The sequence below is a fragment of the Podarcis vaucheri genome (genome assembly GCF_965113315.1).
Source record: "Podarcis vaucheri genome assembly, chromosome: 6".
Lineage (NCBI taxonomy): Eukaryota > Metazoa > Chordata > Lepidosauria > Squamata > Lacertidae > Podarcis > Podarcis vaucheri.
Window position 1 is genome coordinate 10,437,313 of NC_138764.1, and position 17,536 is coordinate 10,454,848.

General features: G+C 42.8%; 1 protein-coding gene across 2 annotated transcripts in view; it reads right to left on the minus strand.

The window, feature by feature from the left end:
* LOC309535706 (sterol O-acyltransferase 1-like) overlaps positions 1-6,036 on the minus strand; it is a 33,885-nt gene extending 27,849 nt beyond the window's left edge. For both annotated transcript variants that reach the window (XR_014221347.1, XM_082229088.1), the window contains exons 1-2: positions 5,822-6,036; positions 1,112-1,249 (exon numbers count right to left, since the gene is read on the minus strand). Coding sequence is in view for 1 of the 2 variants with exons in the window: in XM_082229088.1 (XP_082085214.1) it covers positions 1,112-1,232 (121 nt within the window). In the remaining variant the exon portion in view is untranslated. The remainder of the gene's footprint in view (positions 1-1,111; positions 1,250-5,821) is intronic.
* Positions 6,037-17,536: the final 11,500 nt, after the last annotated feature.

The following is a 17,536-nucleotide window of genomic DNA, read 5'->3' on the forward strand; positions in this document are numbered from 1 at the left end:
CACAACCCACACACCGAAACTTGGCTTGAAAGCAGCATTTTTTCCTATCACAAATGATAAATAGTTTACAAGATGTGCTTTGTCGTACAAGACAAAGATAGTTTACAAGATGTGCTTTGACGTAGGGTGTGTGTAGCAACACAACAATCAACCCACTTTACAGATGTGCCAACAGGTCCAGAAAGACTGGAAAGCCAAAATACATGTATTGGGGTGTAACAAAGTTTTACTCATAGTAGACCCATTGAACATGGTGAACACTGGAAACAATCCATTATTTAAGAACGGAGGAAGAATTCGTATTTACTGTACTTCAGAACTTTTGTTCATTTGCAGATTCAAAATAAATCCACTGATAAATTCTTATATTTATTCACATAAGATTTCTGCAGTTACTAATAAAGAAATCTCATCATTGCATCTACACCAAGGATTGGCAACCTAAGGCCCGCGGGCAGGGAAAGGCTGGTTGGGCGAGTGGACCTCATTCTGCGCACACAAGACTTGGTGGAATCCCACCCAATCACAATAATGTGGTCTGAAGAGCTACTGCCTGTCTGAGTAAGCAGTACTGGGTCAGATGAACAGCTGGTCCAACTCAGTAGAAGGCAGTTTCACACCCAGCTTGAATTTGAGTAAACAAGCTTAGCAATGAATGCCAGTATTCACATCTTGAGGCAAATATCTGGTAGCTGTTGAAACAAAAACTACAACATGGATAATTTAAGTATAGATGCGTTTCCTAGTCAGGTCATACTAGTTCTCTAGAAGAATCCCCTCCGCTGGCTTCACAAATTTGGCACACAGCTAAAAGAAAACTAGTCAGGGAACAAACACAGTGCTAAGGTCAAGTTATTAGCACAAGGCAAACACACTCAGAACTGGCTGAGTACCACGTTGAACTACACCACCAAAGATACATGCACTGAGTTGTAGTCAACAAAGTTTTACTCAGAGTAAACCCACTCAACCTGGTGAACACTGGAAACAATTGGATTCATATTTACTTCAGATCTTTTGTTCACATGCAGATTTAAAATCATTTCACTGCTTATCATTTCATCTGCTAAATCAGGTAAGATCTCTGCAATTACTGATGAAGAAATCTCACCATTGCTTGATTGTGGGAAAGACCAGTCTGCTTCATGCCTCTTTGACAAGTCTTCTTTCTCTTCTGCAGTCTCATAAGTTGATCGGCGATTCCTTACGGAGATATTTTCTTCACCCACCATAGTGTCAGGCTAACGCACTGCAGAGGACAAAATTTACTTGTATGAAGTACCTCAGCTTTTTATGACCATGCACTTATCGTTCTTTATTACATGATGTATAATTATAATCATTCTAAGAAGCACAGTGCTCTCTCAATCTTTCTTTTACAAAACAAGTCCCTAGGCATCCTGGCTGCCAGAAAACATTTCTAAATATACCACTTCAGACTGATGAAAGTTGTGAAAGTAGAGGATAGGGTTTGTTCAAAACCACAAACTGTTCCCTTCACTCTCTGAATCAGCCTCTCTCAATCTTGGTTGGGTCCCCAGATGTTGCTAGACTACAACTCCCATAATCTCTGACCACTTGTTTTCCTAGCTAGGAAGGATGGGACTTGTAATCTAACAACATATCAGGATGTATGGTTAAAAAGGCTGCCTTAAACTTGTATCTTTCAAAAGACTTGTTCTGGTTGAGTATTAATGAAGGTAAAAGTTGCAGGAAATGTTTTCTGACCCGATCTTTGTTCCTTTAATGCCGTCAAAGGAAATCTTCCATAAAGGTAAGATTTCACCACTTGCAGCCCTTGCGTTTAAGGTGATATGTCAGTTTAGAGGGATAAATCACACATACACAGCACTTTTTTGCCGCCAGTTCTGATGATCCTTGCTTAATAAGCAAATCATGAACAAGCCCTTTGCCCAAGCTACGATTAAACCATAAAACATCCAAATAACGATAGTTTTCTATCTCATCCAAATCAGAAAAATATAGTTCCCACCTCAGAACACACACACTGGGATATTAAGTCAAAGTTTGACACAGGTTTAATAAGCTGGTTTGTTCCAAAGCTGGCAACTAGAGTTTCCTGGTTCAGATAAAACCAGAAAATGTGATTAACTAAAGGTTTCCAGCTTTCTTAGCTCTTACCACAAAAGGAGGAGAAAAAAAGTTATTGACATGCATATTTGGTCACTATCTCACCTTCCCTACCATAGGAAAAGTACACCAGTTCCCCTACAGGCAATGGTTTACTGCAAGCCTATTTAAGAGTGGTGTTTTATGCTTATGATAGATGTCAAACTCCATTTATCTGCAAATATTATTATTCAAAATAGTTTACCAATCATCAATAAATCATTTTAGAAACTTGACGTCAAAACAAGAGGCTATATCTAACCAAGTCACACTGGCCGTACACCCACGGAAATCAAGGGTTACGACTGTTGATTTTAATTCATCTTCTCAGAGTCAGGTTTATCTGCATTTTATTCTTTTTAAAGACTCCCTTAAACAATATTTTAAGAAAAATAAAAGCTGCCAACATGGAACGTTCCTCAGCCCAGTTTCATCAAAACCACTTCTCTTGCATGTCAGACTATAGCAGCAGGTGGCCCCAGTTACTACTAATAAAGCCATACATTAAGAAGATAAAACAATGGTCCACCTGACTCACTACAATACCTCTATTAACTGCCAACTCTATTAACTGCCTCTATTAGTTACCTAAGTTGACATTCACTTTACACAGAAAATCCAAGGGCAATAATTGAGCTTAAAGGAGTTTTTGCATGCCTCACAGCTTTCCGTTGAAACAACAAGATGTTGGCGATACAAAGGTGCCACTAGCCATTTCTACCTGCACTCTTACTTCACACTAGGCTACCAGCAACTAGGGTGGGAAGAGGGATTTATATTTGGAAAACAGCATGTGGGAACCCTCCATCCTCTGGTGGTGGTGCTTTGATCCGAAGCTGAAACCATAGCCCCATTTTAAAATTCAGGAGATAAATTGATGGGTGCATACATAAATAAAACAGGAGGACCCAACCACAGATATCCTGGTGTCGTGTGGGATTTAGCATCACTTCTGGAAATTCACTGTGCTGTCTAGTTCAGGATGGATTCAATTCAAGACCAATTATTATAATTATAACAATTATGTAGCCATCAAAACAACATTTTAGAATATTCAAAATACTTCACATACAATTTCTTGCTCCTATTCTACAACCTTTTAAGGTAGCTCAGAATTATTATCCCATGTCTTGTATATGAGAAGTGAAGGGCAAGAGACCAATGATTGTCTAAGGTTCCAATGTAAGCTCATGGCAGGCCGAAGATCTATACCAGGGATTTCCTGACCCATATAGTGCAGTTCCATGGTCACTACAACACCACACCAGCGCAGCATTAGTTGATTTAATTAAAGTTTCTCATTTGTAATTCAGATCTTCCTACATAGAAGGAAGAAAACTTTGAACTCCCTTGCCTTGAATTCAAATTTCATTTAAAGCAGCTTTGTTTTTAAACAAGGAAATTTGACTATAATTTAATTTTTAAGAGCCACAAAAGTCTATTTTTAAGGTATTTTAAAGATTTGAGATAGCTCCAATTTGATGCAGATGCTAGATTAAACCATTTGGATTTTTCAGTCAATCAGAACCAGAGAAGTTGAAAGAACTCCAGGAAACCTGCATATTAGAGAAACAAGGGAGGGGTAAGTGTAACAGAATGCACTGGTAGTCATAGGGTGCCATGTGATCAAACCACAAAAAGATGTGGCAGTGTATAATTTAGGAACAAGAAACTAGATGAATTTCCAAATGACTAAAACAGGTATGAAAAGGACAACTGCTGGCCATCACCTCAGAAACAGAAAGGAGCTTTTAAAGGAGCAGGAGGGGCATGGGTCTCAAAATCTACCACCTTCGGGGATTTACAATCACAAAGAGGGTTTGAACTCCAGAAAGCAAAGTTAATCTAGATCTTAGGACAGCAGTCCTTAAGAAAATGGGCTAAGAGCAAGTTATTCTGCAATTTGTAGAATCACTTACCCTATAAATTCCTCTGTGGAAAGGGAAGGAGCATTTTGCGGCAGATTTTTGAAGAACCCCTTTCAGAGATTCAGTTCCCACTCATGAGCTTCTCTAGTTATCCACTGTATGAAAACTCTTTACAGTGGTACCTTGGCTCTCAAACACCTTGGTGCTGAAACAACTTTATTTTGCTGTTTTTGTGGCTTTTTTGTTTTGTTTTTGTGACTGTGTGGAACCCAGTTCAGCTACTGATTGATTGTGTGACTGCAGTACATTGTTTATTACTTTCATTTTATGGATCAAAGGTCTTGTTAAGATAGTAAAATTCATGTTAAATGGCTGTTTTAGGGGTTGTTTTTCAAAGTCTGGAACAGATTAATCCATTTTGCATTACTTTCTATGGGAAAACACGCCTTGGTTTTGGAACACCTTGGTTTTGGAACGAACTTCCGGAATGGATTAAGTTTGAGAACTACTGTACTTCAGCCAAGATCTATATTATAATTATAACTTCTCCAGACATCTCTTTTATCAATGTGTCTCCAGCCCATCAGCTTTGAACTGCATTTGTGACCCAGCAGCAAAGCATTCCTTATTACTCTTGCCTTCTCCAGTGTCTCCCATCTCCTATCCTTCTGGGACCCTCCCAGGGTCAGAGATATCTAATGGTTTGGATTACAGGACCTCTAACCTACCCCAGGGTCCTCCTGATCCATTTCCTGAGAAAGAAAGGGAGCAGCTTACGTATCCCCTGCCCCCACTCATGACCCTTAAAGAGTAATAGATTAACAGTGCCTAAGCTGTCTTGGAATAGACGCATGAAGTGTTATCCTCAGTTTGGCATGCAGAGAGAAAGTATGGTAAGCTGTGGTCTAAAATGGCAACAAAATGCCAAAAACCACAGGCTGCCAGCAACTGAATTAAAGCTTGGATCAAATCAGCACAGACTGTATTTTCTGCATTGCTTTGTCATTTGATGCCACTGCTTATCTTCAGTCTGGGAAATGATAGGAGCAGTTCACACCTGATAAAAAGTGGCCTGGTATCCAGTCCGGCAAGCCTCTCCCACCATAAATATGTTACTTTTTAAGGTGCCACCAACTGGCTGCTGTTTCCCCTCTTTTCATCGTTGCCCAAGTTTTCTCCCTCCCCTCTGTGACATCTTCCCCACTCTGGATACACAATCATTCATTTTCGAACCGCAACCTCTTGGGAGGAATCAACCTTAAAACAAAAAACCCCATTAAGCTTTTATTCTATAAAGCTCAAACTGCGTAAATAATTCTCCAAGGCGGGTGGAAAAAAGGAAGCCCTTTGCCCCGGTTTCTCCTTCTGCCTCCATGCCTCACTCCGAGTAAATCCGCATCCTCCATTGGGCTTCCTGTTCCAAAGGACCACATGCGCTCGCTATGGGCCGTGCACGGAAAACGATGGTGCGGGGATCAGGAAACCCCGCGAACTCGCCAGACCCCTGATCCCCGTTTACACACTGATTTGGCCAATTAATCCCCCTGGATCCAACGTGGCTGACTCGTGAGTAAAGAGGGGGGGGAGAATGCCCTTCTGGGTCCCCGGTGGCGCGGGTGGGCTCAGCCTTTACGCACGAGAAGGAGAGGAGGAAGGGGCGGCCAACGGGCTCCCTTCGCTCCTTCTCCCCCTCTCCGCACGCCATCGCTCCCTCTCGACGGCGACCGGGGGGGGGGTTCAGGAGGGGTACCTGCGCCCCCTCTCCCGGCCCTTGCGCTTCACCCCACTCCGAGTCCCTCCATCACCGTCCCCGGCGCGCCTACCTGCGTTTCCGCGTCTCTTCTCCAGCCTGCGCCGTCGCCTCCAGCTCCGGCTTTTGCAGCTCCCCCCGCGGTGGGGAAGGGAAGGAGCGGCCGCTATATGGCTGGGTTCCTTCCTCCTCCGCCTTCGTCACGGCGGGCCGGCGAAAGGGGAGGCGAAGGGAGGAGGAAACGGCGCTGCGCAGCGGCGAGAGGCTCCGGCTACTGGCCGGCCGAGGGAGCCTTCGCACGTGCTGCTGGGGGGAGGTGGCGCTTCCAAGGGCAGGTCTCTTCTGGCAATGCAAAACCAGAAATGCCTGTGGGAGGTTGGGGGAGAAGAGAGAGAGCGGGTGGTGACCAGTGGCGTAGCGTGGGTTGTCAGCACCCGGGGCAAGACAAGTAATTTGCGCCCCCTAACCCGTGGATTTGCGCCCCCTAACCCGTGGATTTGCGCCCCCTAACCCATGGATTTGCGCCCCCTAACCCGTGGATTTGCGCCCCCTAACCCGTGGATTTGCGCCCCCTAACCCATGGATTTGTGCCCCCTAACCCGTGGATTTGCGCCCCCTAACCCTAACCCCCAGATGTTGCGCCCGGTGCGGCCGGGCCCCCCGCACCCCCCACGCTTGGGTTGGTTCTCTCTGTGTGTGTTCATTTATTAATTTTCCTTATGCTGTAGTCAACATTTATTTGATAGACTATATGGGACTGGCAGAGATGACTGGCAGAATCCGAGACCAGGGAAGAGAATCAGCGGAAGAAGACTGGAAGAAATTTTAAGGACTATCTTAGGAAACATTGTAAAATTATGGAATGTTAGAATGCCGTTGGTTTAGAAATTATATGGTTTCTAGCTGTAATGATGAAGTAAAAAGAAAAGAAAGGCTAAAAATTTAATTGGACAATAAGGGAGAGGATTTGCTGAAGTTATAATTGGAAATTGGAATACAGAAAGGGGAGGTATGGAGAAGTCGGGGAAGTAAGTTACAAGAAAATAAGGGATCAAAATTATACTTGTTTGTCTGTTTGTATTGTTGTTTTGTTTTGTTTTTATATAATTTTGGAAACTTTAATAAAAATCTTTTTTTAAAAAAAATATTTTTTTCATTTTTTAAAATAATGTTTATTAAGGTTTCACAAACCATAAAAGATTCCAAGATTTATGCATAAAAGAAAACTACTAAAATATAAAAATACAACAACAAAACACATGAAGAATACACAAGAAAAAACAGCTAGCAATGGAAAAAGACAAAGAAAAAAGAAAGAAAGAATAGAAACAGAGAAAAAAGCCAAAACAAAAAATAGATTAATATTATTCAAATCTTATATTTCACTCACTAGTTTCTTGACCTCCTCACACCTCCCATTTTGTATTCCAGTTCAGATATTAAGTTCAGCAAATCCTTACCCACCTAACATTTATCCTCATTCAAGATATTAACCTATTATAAATTTTATTATAAATTTTCCAGTTATCAATCCTTATTTACATTTTCTTAAAAGTCTTTTTACCAATACCAATTATTTTCCATCAGACATCATTTTAACATTCCTTAATTTTACAGTACTTCTGTAGTCAACATTTAAAGTCTCTTTTTTCTTTTCCTTCTCCTGCGATGAGGCTACATTTTAATATTTTAATGTTTCAATATTTTAATGTTGTATTTTAATTTTGTTTTTAAGTTGTAATCATTCAACTTGTTTTTATTATTGCTTGTAAGCCGCCGTGAGCCCGGCCTTGGCTGGGGAGGGTGGGGTATAAATAAAAATTATTATTATTATTATTATTAAAGTCTCACACCGAATGTAACCGATCCGTAGAAAAGACTCTTGGACCAGAACATAGAGACAATGCGCACTTTCCTAACATAATAAATCTCTGGGGCTTTGTTGATGGAGGTGAGCGCTGATAGGGAAAAAACATATTCAACACCACTGCCTATACCCTGAATTTGTGGGAGGGTAATAATAACAATAATAATAAGAGGGACACGGGTGGTGCTGTGGGTTAAACCACAGAGCCTAGGGCTTGCCGATCAGAAGGTCAGTGGTTCAAATCCCTGCGACATCGTGAGCTCCCGTTGCTCGGTCCCTGCTCCTGCCAACCTAGCAGTTCAAAAGCACGTCAAAGTGCAAGTAGATAAATAGGTACTGCTCTGGCGGAAAGGTAAACGGCGTGTCCGTGCACTGCTCTGTTTCGCCAGAAGCGGCTTAGTCATGCTGGCCACATGACCCGGAAGCTGTATGCCGGCTCCCTCGGCCAATAAAGCGAGATGAGCACCGCAACCCCAGAGTCGGTCTCGACTGGACCAAGCAGGCTTTCTCCCAGGAAGACATCTATCTGATAATGTGAGAAACATAATTAATATTTTAGAAAAATTACAAGTGAATATAAACACTAAGGCAGTTTTAATTTTTGTGGACGCGGAGAAAGCCTTTGACAACATTTCTTGGATTTTTATTGAAAAAAACTTACAGGGTATGGGGGTAGGCCAAGGCTTTGAAAATGGTATAAGTGCAATATATTCTGAACAAAAGGCTAAATTGATTGTAAATAATGTGGTGACGGAGGAAGTTAAGATAGAAAAAGGGACACGACAAGGTTGCCCAATCTCCCCATTGCTTTTTATATCGGTCCTGGAGGTTTTGCTGAATATGATAAGAAGGGACCAGTTGGTTAAAGGCATACAGGTCGGAGCCAAACAATACAAATTGAGAGCATTTGCAGATGACTTCGTATTGACGTTACAGGAGCCAGAATCTAGTACTAAAAGAGTTTTAGAACTGATTCAAGAATTTGGTCAGATTGCAGGGTTTAAACTGAATAAGTCAAAAACCAAGGTTTTAGAGAAAAATCTAACACCAATTGAGAGAGAGAGGTTTCAGAATGAGACAGGTTTAACAGTGGTTAAGAAAGTCAAATACTTGGGGATTAACATGACAGCAAAAAATGGGAATTTATTTAAAGACAACTATGAAAAATGCTGGGTTGAAGTGAAAAGAGATTTAGAAATTTGGTCAAATTTGAAGCTTTCACTGCTACGCCGTATAGCTGCGATAAAAATGAATGTATTGCCTAGAATGTTGTTTTTGTTTCAAACCTTGCAAATTGTGGACAAAATGGACTGTTTCAAGAAGTGGCAGAGAGATATTTCTAGATTTGTCTGGCAGGGCAAGAAGCCTAGAATAAAATTTAAAATACTAACAGATGCAAAGGAAAGAGGTGGATTTGTCCTGCCAGACTTGAAACTTTACTATGAATCAGCAGCTTTTTGCTGGTTGAAAGAATGGCTGCTTCTTGAAAACGCAGACATTTTGGATTTAGAAGGTTTTAACAATGTATTTGGATGGCATGCATATTTGTGGTATGATAAGGTCAAAGTGCATAAAGCATTTAAAAACCATATTGTCAGGAAAGCATTGTTTAATGTTTGGATAAGATACAAGGACTTATTGGAAAACAAAACCCCAAGGTGGCTGTCACCGATCGAAGCGAAAGCTCTGAAAAAGCTCAATATGGAGGTCAAATGGCCGAAATATTGGGAAATATTGGAACAAGATGGAGATAGATTGAAATTGCAGAGTTTTGAAAAACTAAAAAACAAAGTGTGTGATTGGCTTCATTATTATCAGATAATGGAGGCATACAATTTGGACAAGAAAATCGGCTTCCAGGTGGAAAAATCAAAATTGGAAACAGAATTGTTAGAACCTAAAACTAAGACTTTGACAAAGATGTATAACTTGCTGTTGAAATGGAATACTCAGGATGAAACGGTGAAATCTGCTATGATTAAATGGGCACAAGATGTTGGACATAACATTATGTTTGCTGACTGGGAACAGTTGTGGACCACAGGTATGAAGTTTACGGCATGCAATGCCTTAAGAGAGAATATTATGAAAATGATATACAGGTGGTACATGACCCCAGTCAAGCTTGCAAAAATCTACCATTTGCCCGATAACAAATGTTGGAAATGTAAAGAAACGGAAGGTACATTCTTTCACCTTTGGTGGACGTGCCCAAGGATTAAGGCTCTCTGGGAGATGATATATAATGAATTGAAAAAGGTATTTAAATATACCTTCTTGAAGAAACCAGAGGCCTTTCTCCTGGGCATAGTCGGCCAATCGGTGTTAAAGAAGGATAGAACTTTCTTTATGTATGCTACAACAGCAGCAAGAATACTTATTGCAAAGTATTGGAAGACACAAGACTTACCCACTCTGGAAGAATGGCAGATGAAAATGATGGACTACATGGAATTGGTGGAAATGACTGGCAGAATCCGAGACCAGGGAGAAGAGTCGGTGGAAGAAGATTGGAAGAAATTTAAAGAATATTTACAGAAATATTGCAAAATTAATGAATGTTAGAATGATGTTTGATTAAAGTTAAGTGGTTTCTAGCTGTAATGATATAAAAGAATATAGAAAAATTGGATTTTTAATAGGTAAAAATTTAATGCTACAATATATTAAGATTAAACATCAGGATAATAAGGAGGGAAAGAAATTGCTGAATTAACTAATTGAATTGGAACATAAAAAAGGGAGGTATGAGGAGGTCAGGGAAACAAGGATATGAATGTAAGGCATGGAAAGATTGATTCATTATTTTTCTTTTTTTCTTTTCCTTTGTAAGTATTTTTACTTTTTTATTCTGTATTTTGTATTTTATATTTTTCTTGTATTTTTATTTTTGTCTTTTATTCTTGTATTTCTTTTTTTATGTAATTCTTTTCTCTGAAATTTTAATAAATATCATTAAAAAAAAAACAACAGAGTCGGTCTCGACTGACCTAATGGTCAGGGGTCAATTTACCTTTAAAAATAATAATAATAAAATTATATGTCACCCATCTGACTGGCCACCCTGGATGGCTTCCAGCAAATTTAAATGTCAAACAAAGTAAAATATCAAACATTATGAATCCCTGTGACCAGGTGGGGGCAGAGGAAGGTAAATAACAAATTGTGGGCCTAAACTCACTCTCCAGCAGGGGAGAGCCCCAGCAGCAGAGTTTAAACTCACAAAGGTAAAGCAGCAGTGTACCATGGGAATGTGGGCCATGAGACCCTTTTCATATCCTGTTTAGTTGCATCCAGCGCTGCCCCTGTTGCAATGAACAGACCACACACTGCTAAGTAAGTTAAAAATGCTTTACTTACAAATTCAAAGGTCGGATTCATGCATTTATCCAAGCAGCAGCAAAGAGAACACAGGCAGAATACCTTTGGGTAGAAAATACAGAAAGATGATTTCAAACATGCGCTCTAAGCTTGGACATGTCTTCCTTTGTCAGTTACATGGAGAAAGAGAGGAAGAAGCTCCCTTATGAAGAAAAGGGGGTGTGACTCACTTAAGACAAGGGAAAGAACTCCGTGGCATTAGCCCCTTCATATACTAACCAGTTGTCATGCAGTTATGCTTGACTGCAATTTCCCACATAATTCTGCCACTGCAGAAGTACTCTACCACCCAGCTCATTCCACTGTATTCTTTCTATGAAGCTCGTTCTAACAAATCTTGTTAGAAGGAGGGAGGAGAATATGTAGAGAAAGTGAAGACAGTCATATCCTGGGTTAAATGTGCTTCAGGTTGAGTGTTTTCAAGTTACGCTTCGCGGCAACCCGGAAGTAACAGAGTGCGTTACTCAAAACGCCGCATGTGCAAATGCATCTTACGTTTTACTCAGGATGCGAACAGGGCTCCGGAACGGATCCTGTTCGCATCCAGAGGTAACACTGTGCAGAGAGCCTTTATCTTTCACTTGGGGTCATCCAATGATGGCGAATGTCGGCAGATTCATGACAGACAAAAGGAAGGATTTCTTCACACAGCCATCATTGCATTGCATAACTGCTCCCACAGTAATGGCCAGCAACCTAGGTGACTTTAAAAAAGGATTGGGTGAATTCATGGATGATATGGCTATCAACAGCTCCTAGCCACAGTAGCTCTGTTCTCCCTCCACTGTGACAGACAGTATGTCTCTGAATGCTGGAAATCACAGGTGAGGAGGGCACTGGTGCACTCAGGTTCTGCTTGCTGGTTTCCCACCAGTGGCGTAGCGTGGGTTGTCAGCACCCGGAGCAAGGCAAGTAATTTGCGACCCCTAACCCATGGATTTGCACCCCCTAACCCGTGGATTTGCACCCCCTAACCCGTGGATTTGCGCCCCCTGACCCTAACCCCCAGATGTTGTGCCCGGTGCAGCTGGCCCCCCCTGCACCCCCACGCTACGCCACTGTTTCCCACAGACACCTAATTGACCACTGTGAGAACAGAGGGCTGGATTAGATGAGATCTTGGTCTAATCCAGAAGACTCTTCTTATGTCTTAGGGCAATGGGGGGGGGCTGAGGGAGCCATGCTCCGGGAACATTTTTTTGAGGGGGTGCGACCAGGTGCCCCCACGACAGCCTCCCTCACCGGAGCCTGAATCAACCAAACACTGTCAGCCACAGCTCCACTGCACTCAAGCCTGACCCGGGGATGGAGAGAGGAGAGTCATGGCAATGTTGCTGCTCACACTCTTCAGATGTGGAGTGCCAGACTCCACCACTGCTTAGGGAACGATTTCAGAAAACAATGAGTAGATAAAAGTCTGGTTTTGACAGTGCCAAGAAAGTTATTTACATATCAGTTATCTACTTAGCAGGACGCGGGTGGCGCTGTGGGTTAAACCACAGAGCCTAGGACTTGCCGATCAGAAGGTTGGCGGTTCGAATCCCCGTGATGGGGTGAGCTCCTGTTGCTCGGTCCCTGCTCCTGCCCACCTAGCAGTTCAAAAGCACATCAAAGTGCAAGAAGATAAATAGGTACCACTCTGGCGGGAAGGTAAACAGCGTTTCCGTGCACTGCTCTGGTTCGCCAGAAGCGGCTTAGTCATGCTGGCCACATGACCTGGAAGCTGTACGCCGGCTCCCTCGGCCAGTAAAGCGAGATGAGCACCGCAACCCCAGAGTCGGTCACGACTGGAGCTAATGGTCAGGGGTCCCTTTACCTTTTATCTACTTAGCTTCTCCAAAAGATACTCCAAGTTTAATCTATTCCCTCGTCAGCATTCCTTATGCTTCATTTCTGTCACCCACTATGGGGAACCACTGCTCATTTCAAACTGAAACAGGCATGCTTTGCTGTTGATGCATGAGGAGGACTGCAGAGGTTGTTATTGTCCCTATACTGCATTTTTAGTATGCAAAATTTGTTTCAGAAACCTCAACTTAAATCCTAGTTATTTGTTTCCATATTGCCACCGGGGTAGGAACAGCCTGTTTCACCGCCTGAGGCAAAATGAGGAGGTGCCAGCTGGCTGCTGGCTGTCTTACCTGGGGGCATGTGACGGAGCCCGCAAAGTGGCAACAATGGCAGGTGGTTCTGGCAGGATCCAGCAAAGCACATGAGATCTAGTGAGATTTTGGCAAGATCTTGCCAGAAGCCAACACTACTGGTGTTTCTCCACCAGAGGTAACAGGGTGGGAAGGATGCACACGGCTTCTTCGGCCCTGCATGTTGCTGTCACAAACAAAAACCTACCACGTTGCACAACAGCATGTATGAGAAAGGAAAGATGGGGACACTCTCATACAACTTTTCAGGGTTGCCTTGTTTCCTCTTCCTCAATGTGTATCTAATAGCAAAATCAAGATTAGCACCAAAGCTGGAAAGAGCTCCTGTAACTTTATTAAGAAATGTAGAAGGGGGGCCTTCTGCAAGTGCTGTTTTTCCATTTCAATATGCAACACTTATAGCTCAGTGGTAGAGCCTCTTAGAAAGGGCATTCCAGTAGAAAGTGTACCAGGTTCTCCACCTTCAGGTATCCAGCTGAGCAACATCCAACAACCTCATAGGTAAAGGTAAAGGGACCCCTGACCATTAGGTCCCATTGTGGCCGACTCTGGGGTTGCAGCGCTCATCTCGCTTTATTGGCCGAGGGAGCCGGCCTACAGCTTCCAGGTCATGTGGCCAGCATGACTAAGACGCTTCTGGCGAACCAGAGCAGCGCACGGAAACGCCGTTTACCTTCCCGCCGGAGGGGTACCTATTTATCTACTTGCACTTTGACGTGCTTTCAAACTGCTAGGTTGGCAGGAGCAGAGACCGAGCAACAGGAGCTCACCCCGTCGCGGGGATTCGAACCACTGACCTTCTGATCAGCAAGTCCTAGGCTTTGTGGTTTAACCCACAGCGCCACCCGCGTCCCTAACAACCTCATACTTGGCACCATAATGTTCTCTTAACCTCCGTCAACTGTAAAGTGCTCACTCTACATTTGGAGAAAAGCCATTTCAACTCGTATCAGGGAATAGAAGAGAACTATTGCCCAGGAAGAATGGCAGAACATTTTTTATATCCTTTTGGAGGTACACCTGGCCACAACATCAGTCATTCTCACAGGTGCCATCACAGCCCCTTGTAATCAAGTGGGATGATGAAAGACCATGTCCTCAGATGCCCATGAAATTAGGGGTGAAACCAACTGGAAAACTTTCTTGAGCCAAAAGATAATGGCCACCTTTTGAATCAAAATTCCTGTTAAAAAGTAGGGTGTCTCTAACCAACTGCCTTACACATAGATCTAGGTAACCCCCAAAGCTCTAGATAAGTTATGATATGCCGATTCCAATACAGTGGTACCTTGGGTTAAGTATTTAATTCGTTACGGAGGTCTGTACTTAACCTGAAACTGTTCTTAACCTGAAGCACCACTTTAGCTAATGGGGCCTCCTGCTGCTGCCACGCCGCCGGAGCACGTTTTCTGTTCTCATCCTGAAGCAAAGTTCTTAACCTTTGGCTTCAACCAGAGCCAGGGCCTTTTCAACTCTGGCTCCAGCCTGGTGGAACGCTCTGTCCCATGAGACCAGGGCCCTGCAGGATCTGATTTCTTTCCGCAGGGCCTGTAAGACAGAGTTGTTCCGCCTGGCCTTTGGCTTGGAGACAATTTTATTCCCTCCCTCCCTCTCTTTCTTTTTTCTTTTCCTTTCTCCTCCTGCGATGAGTCTACATTTTAATATTTTAATGTTTCAATATTCTAATGTATTTTAATTTTGTTTTTAAGTTGTACTCATTCAACTTGTTTTCATTATTGCTTGTTAGCTGCCCTGAGCCAGGCCTTGGCTGGGGAGGGCAGGGTATAAATAAAAATTATTATTATTATTATTATTATTATTATTATTATTATTATTAACCTGAGGTACTGTTTCTGGGTTAGCGGAGTATGTAACCTGAAGCGTATGTAACCTGAGGTACCACTGTATTGCCAACATAAGTGCCCCATATTACATCTGGGAGAATAGTTTAGTTTTACAAAGCTCTAACAGGACAACAAACTTCCCACCCAATCCTTCTGAAAAATAGAATTAGCAGTTACACTGGCTGTGGCAAATGTGGCTTTCAAATGTGCAAACCAAGAACCAGAGCTTTTAAACATCACACCCAATAATTTATACATATCAGATTGTTCAAGCAGCTGGCTACCTGAATGCCCCCAATATTTCTTGCTCCATGTAATTTGGCTGACCAGTGTCAAATATATCTGTGTTATCAATGACGTTCTTGCAAATGGAGCCTGTAATTATTTTAATTATCATTGAAATAAAAAAATTAAGGTCTTATACATATACTGAACGTTCATAAATGTACCAAGCAAACATGTACATAAATATATAAACCACATGTCTGAAGCAGCACAGGAAAACAGCCCTGGAACCATTTTGACTCCCAAACTGACCACACGTTTTCTCTGCAAAGTCAAAGGAAAAGCCTCCCCACTGTCTTTTCCTTCACAAATCCTGTCTTAAGGGTATGTCTGTGTGTGAATAGGGTGAGCCTGTGACCTGGCTCAGGAACTAAGTATTTATCATTAGAAAAGACTGGCCACGCTCCCCAGGGTATCCAGTCAAGTAAGCATTAACAGGTAATTTGCCAGACAGGAGGTAAACAAAGCACTCAGATTTCTGCTGTAGACCGCCCTTTCTGTGATGTAGGTATGATGTATCTGGGGTGGTGGTCTTGAGCTACACCCCTTCTGTGATGTGTGTATGATGTTTCTGGGGTGGTCTTGGACTCCAGGGCGGGCATTTTAAAATGTCTGTATAAGGGTGGGCACACCTTGGTTCTGGGTCCTCCTCTCCTGCGTGTGAGGGGAGCAGCCTGTTGCAACAGTTCAATAAAAATCCTCAACAGATTGAGGTTGAATCCTGACAAGACAGAAGTACTGTTTTGGGGGGACAGGAGGCGGGCAGGTGTGGAGGATTCCCTGGTCCTGAATGGGGTAACTGTGCCCCTGAAGGACCAGGTGTGCAGCCATTTTGGACTCACAGCTGTCCATGGAGGCACAGGTCAAATCTGTGTCCAGGGCAGCTGTTTACCAGCTCCATCTCGTACGTAGGCTGAGACCCTATCTGCCCGCAGACTGTCTCGCCAGATTGGTGCATGCTCTGGTTATCTCCCGCTTGGATTACTGCAATGCGCTCTACGTGGGGCTACCTTTGAAGGTGACCCGGAAACTACAACTAATCCAGAATGCAGCAGCCAGACTGGTGACTGGGAGCGGCCACCGAGACCATATAACACTGGTCTTGAAAGACCTACATTGGCTCCCAGTACGTTTCCGAGCACAATTCAAAGTGTTGGTGTTGACCTTTAAAGCCCTGAACGGCCTCGGTCCAATATACCTGAAGGAGCGTCTCCATCCCCATCATCCAGCCCGGACACTGAGGTCCAGCTCCAAGGGCCTTCTGGCGGTTCCCTCATTGCGAGAAGCCAAGTTACAGGGAACCAGGCAGAGGGCCTTCTCGGTAGTGACGCCCGCCCTGTGGAACGCCCTCCCACCAGATGTCAAAGAGAACAACAACTACCAGGCTTTTAGAAGACATCTGAAGGCAGCCCTGTTTTGGGAAGCTTTTAATGTTTGATGTATTATAGTATTTTAATATTCTTTTGGAAGCCACCCAGAGTGGCTGGGGAAACCCAGCCAGATGGGCGGGGTATAAATAATAAATTATTATTATTATTATTATTATTATTATTATTATTATTATTATTATTATTATTTAGGCTTATGAGCTACTTTGCTTCTCAATATTCTCTGGTTGGTCTCTGTTCTTTTCTCAGACCAATGGAGAACCTACAAAGGTCTCTATAAGGGCTCTTGTGTCCCCCATAAGGGAATAAGGGCAGATTTTCGTTTATTACAATCATTGTCCAAACTTTTTGACATTTCCTTTCCTTCTGGCTTCACTGTTTACAATTCACCACAACTAGTGTCTCTTTGTGTATAATTTCTCAGTCCTTAGCCTTCCCCATACAGATCATTCTTCTGTGCGTTTGCTAATCCTTTCCCACAAAAGCTAGCATATGAACATTTTGTTCCTGACTGAATGTTTTCCTGAGCCTTTGGGATAGTCATGGACACGAGCGTAATGTTCATGGCCACAAGTACAAGATGTTATTTATGCTGCCCTTCAGTGAAAAACTCCAAGGGCAGCTCACAAATTCATACAATACAATGCACGCACGGTTTTGAAACTTGAGAGACACAGAACAAAAGAATAATAAAGTGAGTGGGGTCCCTGGGCACAATCAGTTAAAGACAGCTTTAGTGGTATGTTAAAAGGCCTGGCAGCCGCACAAATGTTACTGGCCCAGAGATGGAAAGAAGACAAAGTCCCTCCCAGAGAGGAATGGCAAACTAAGCTGTTGGATCATGACGAAATGACAAAACTG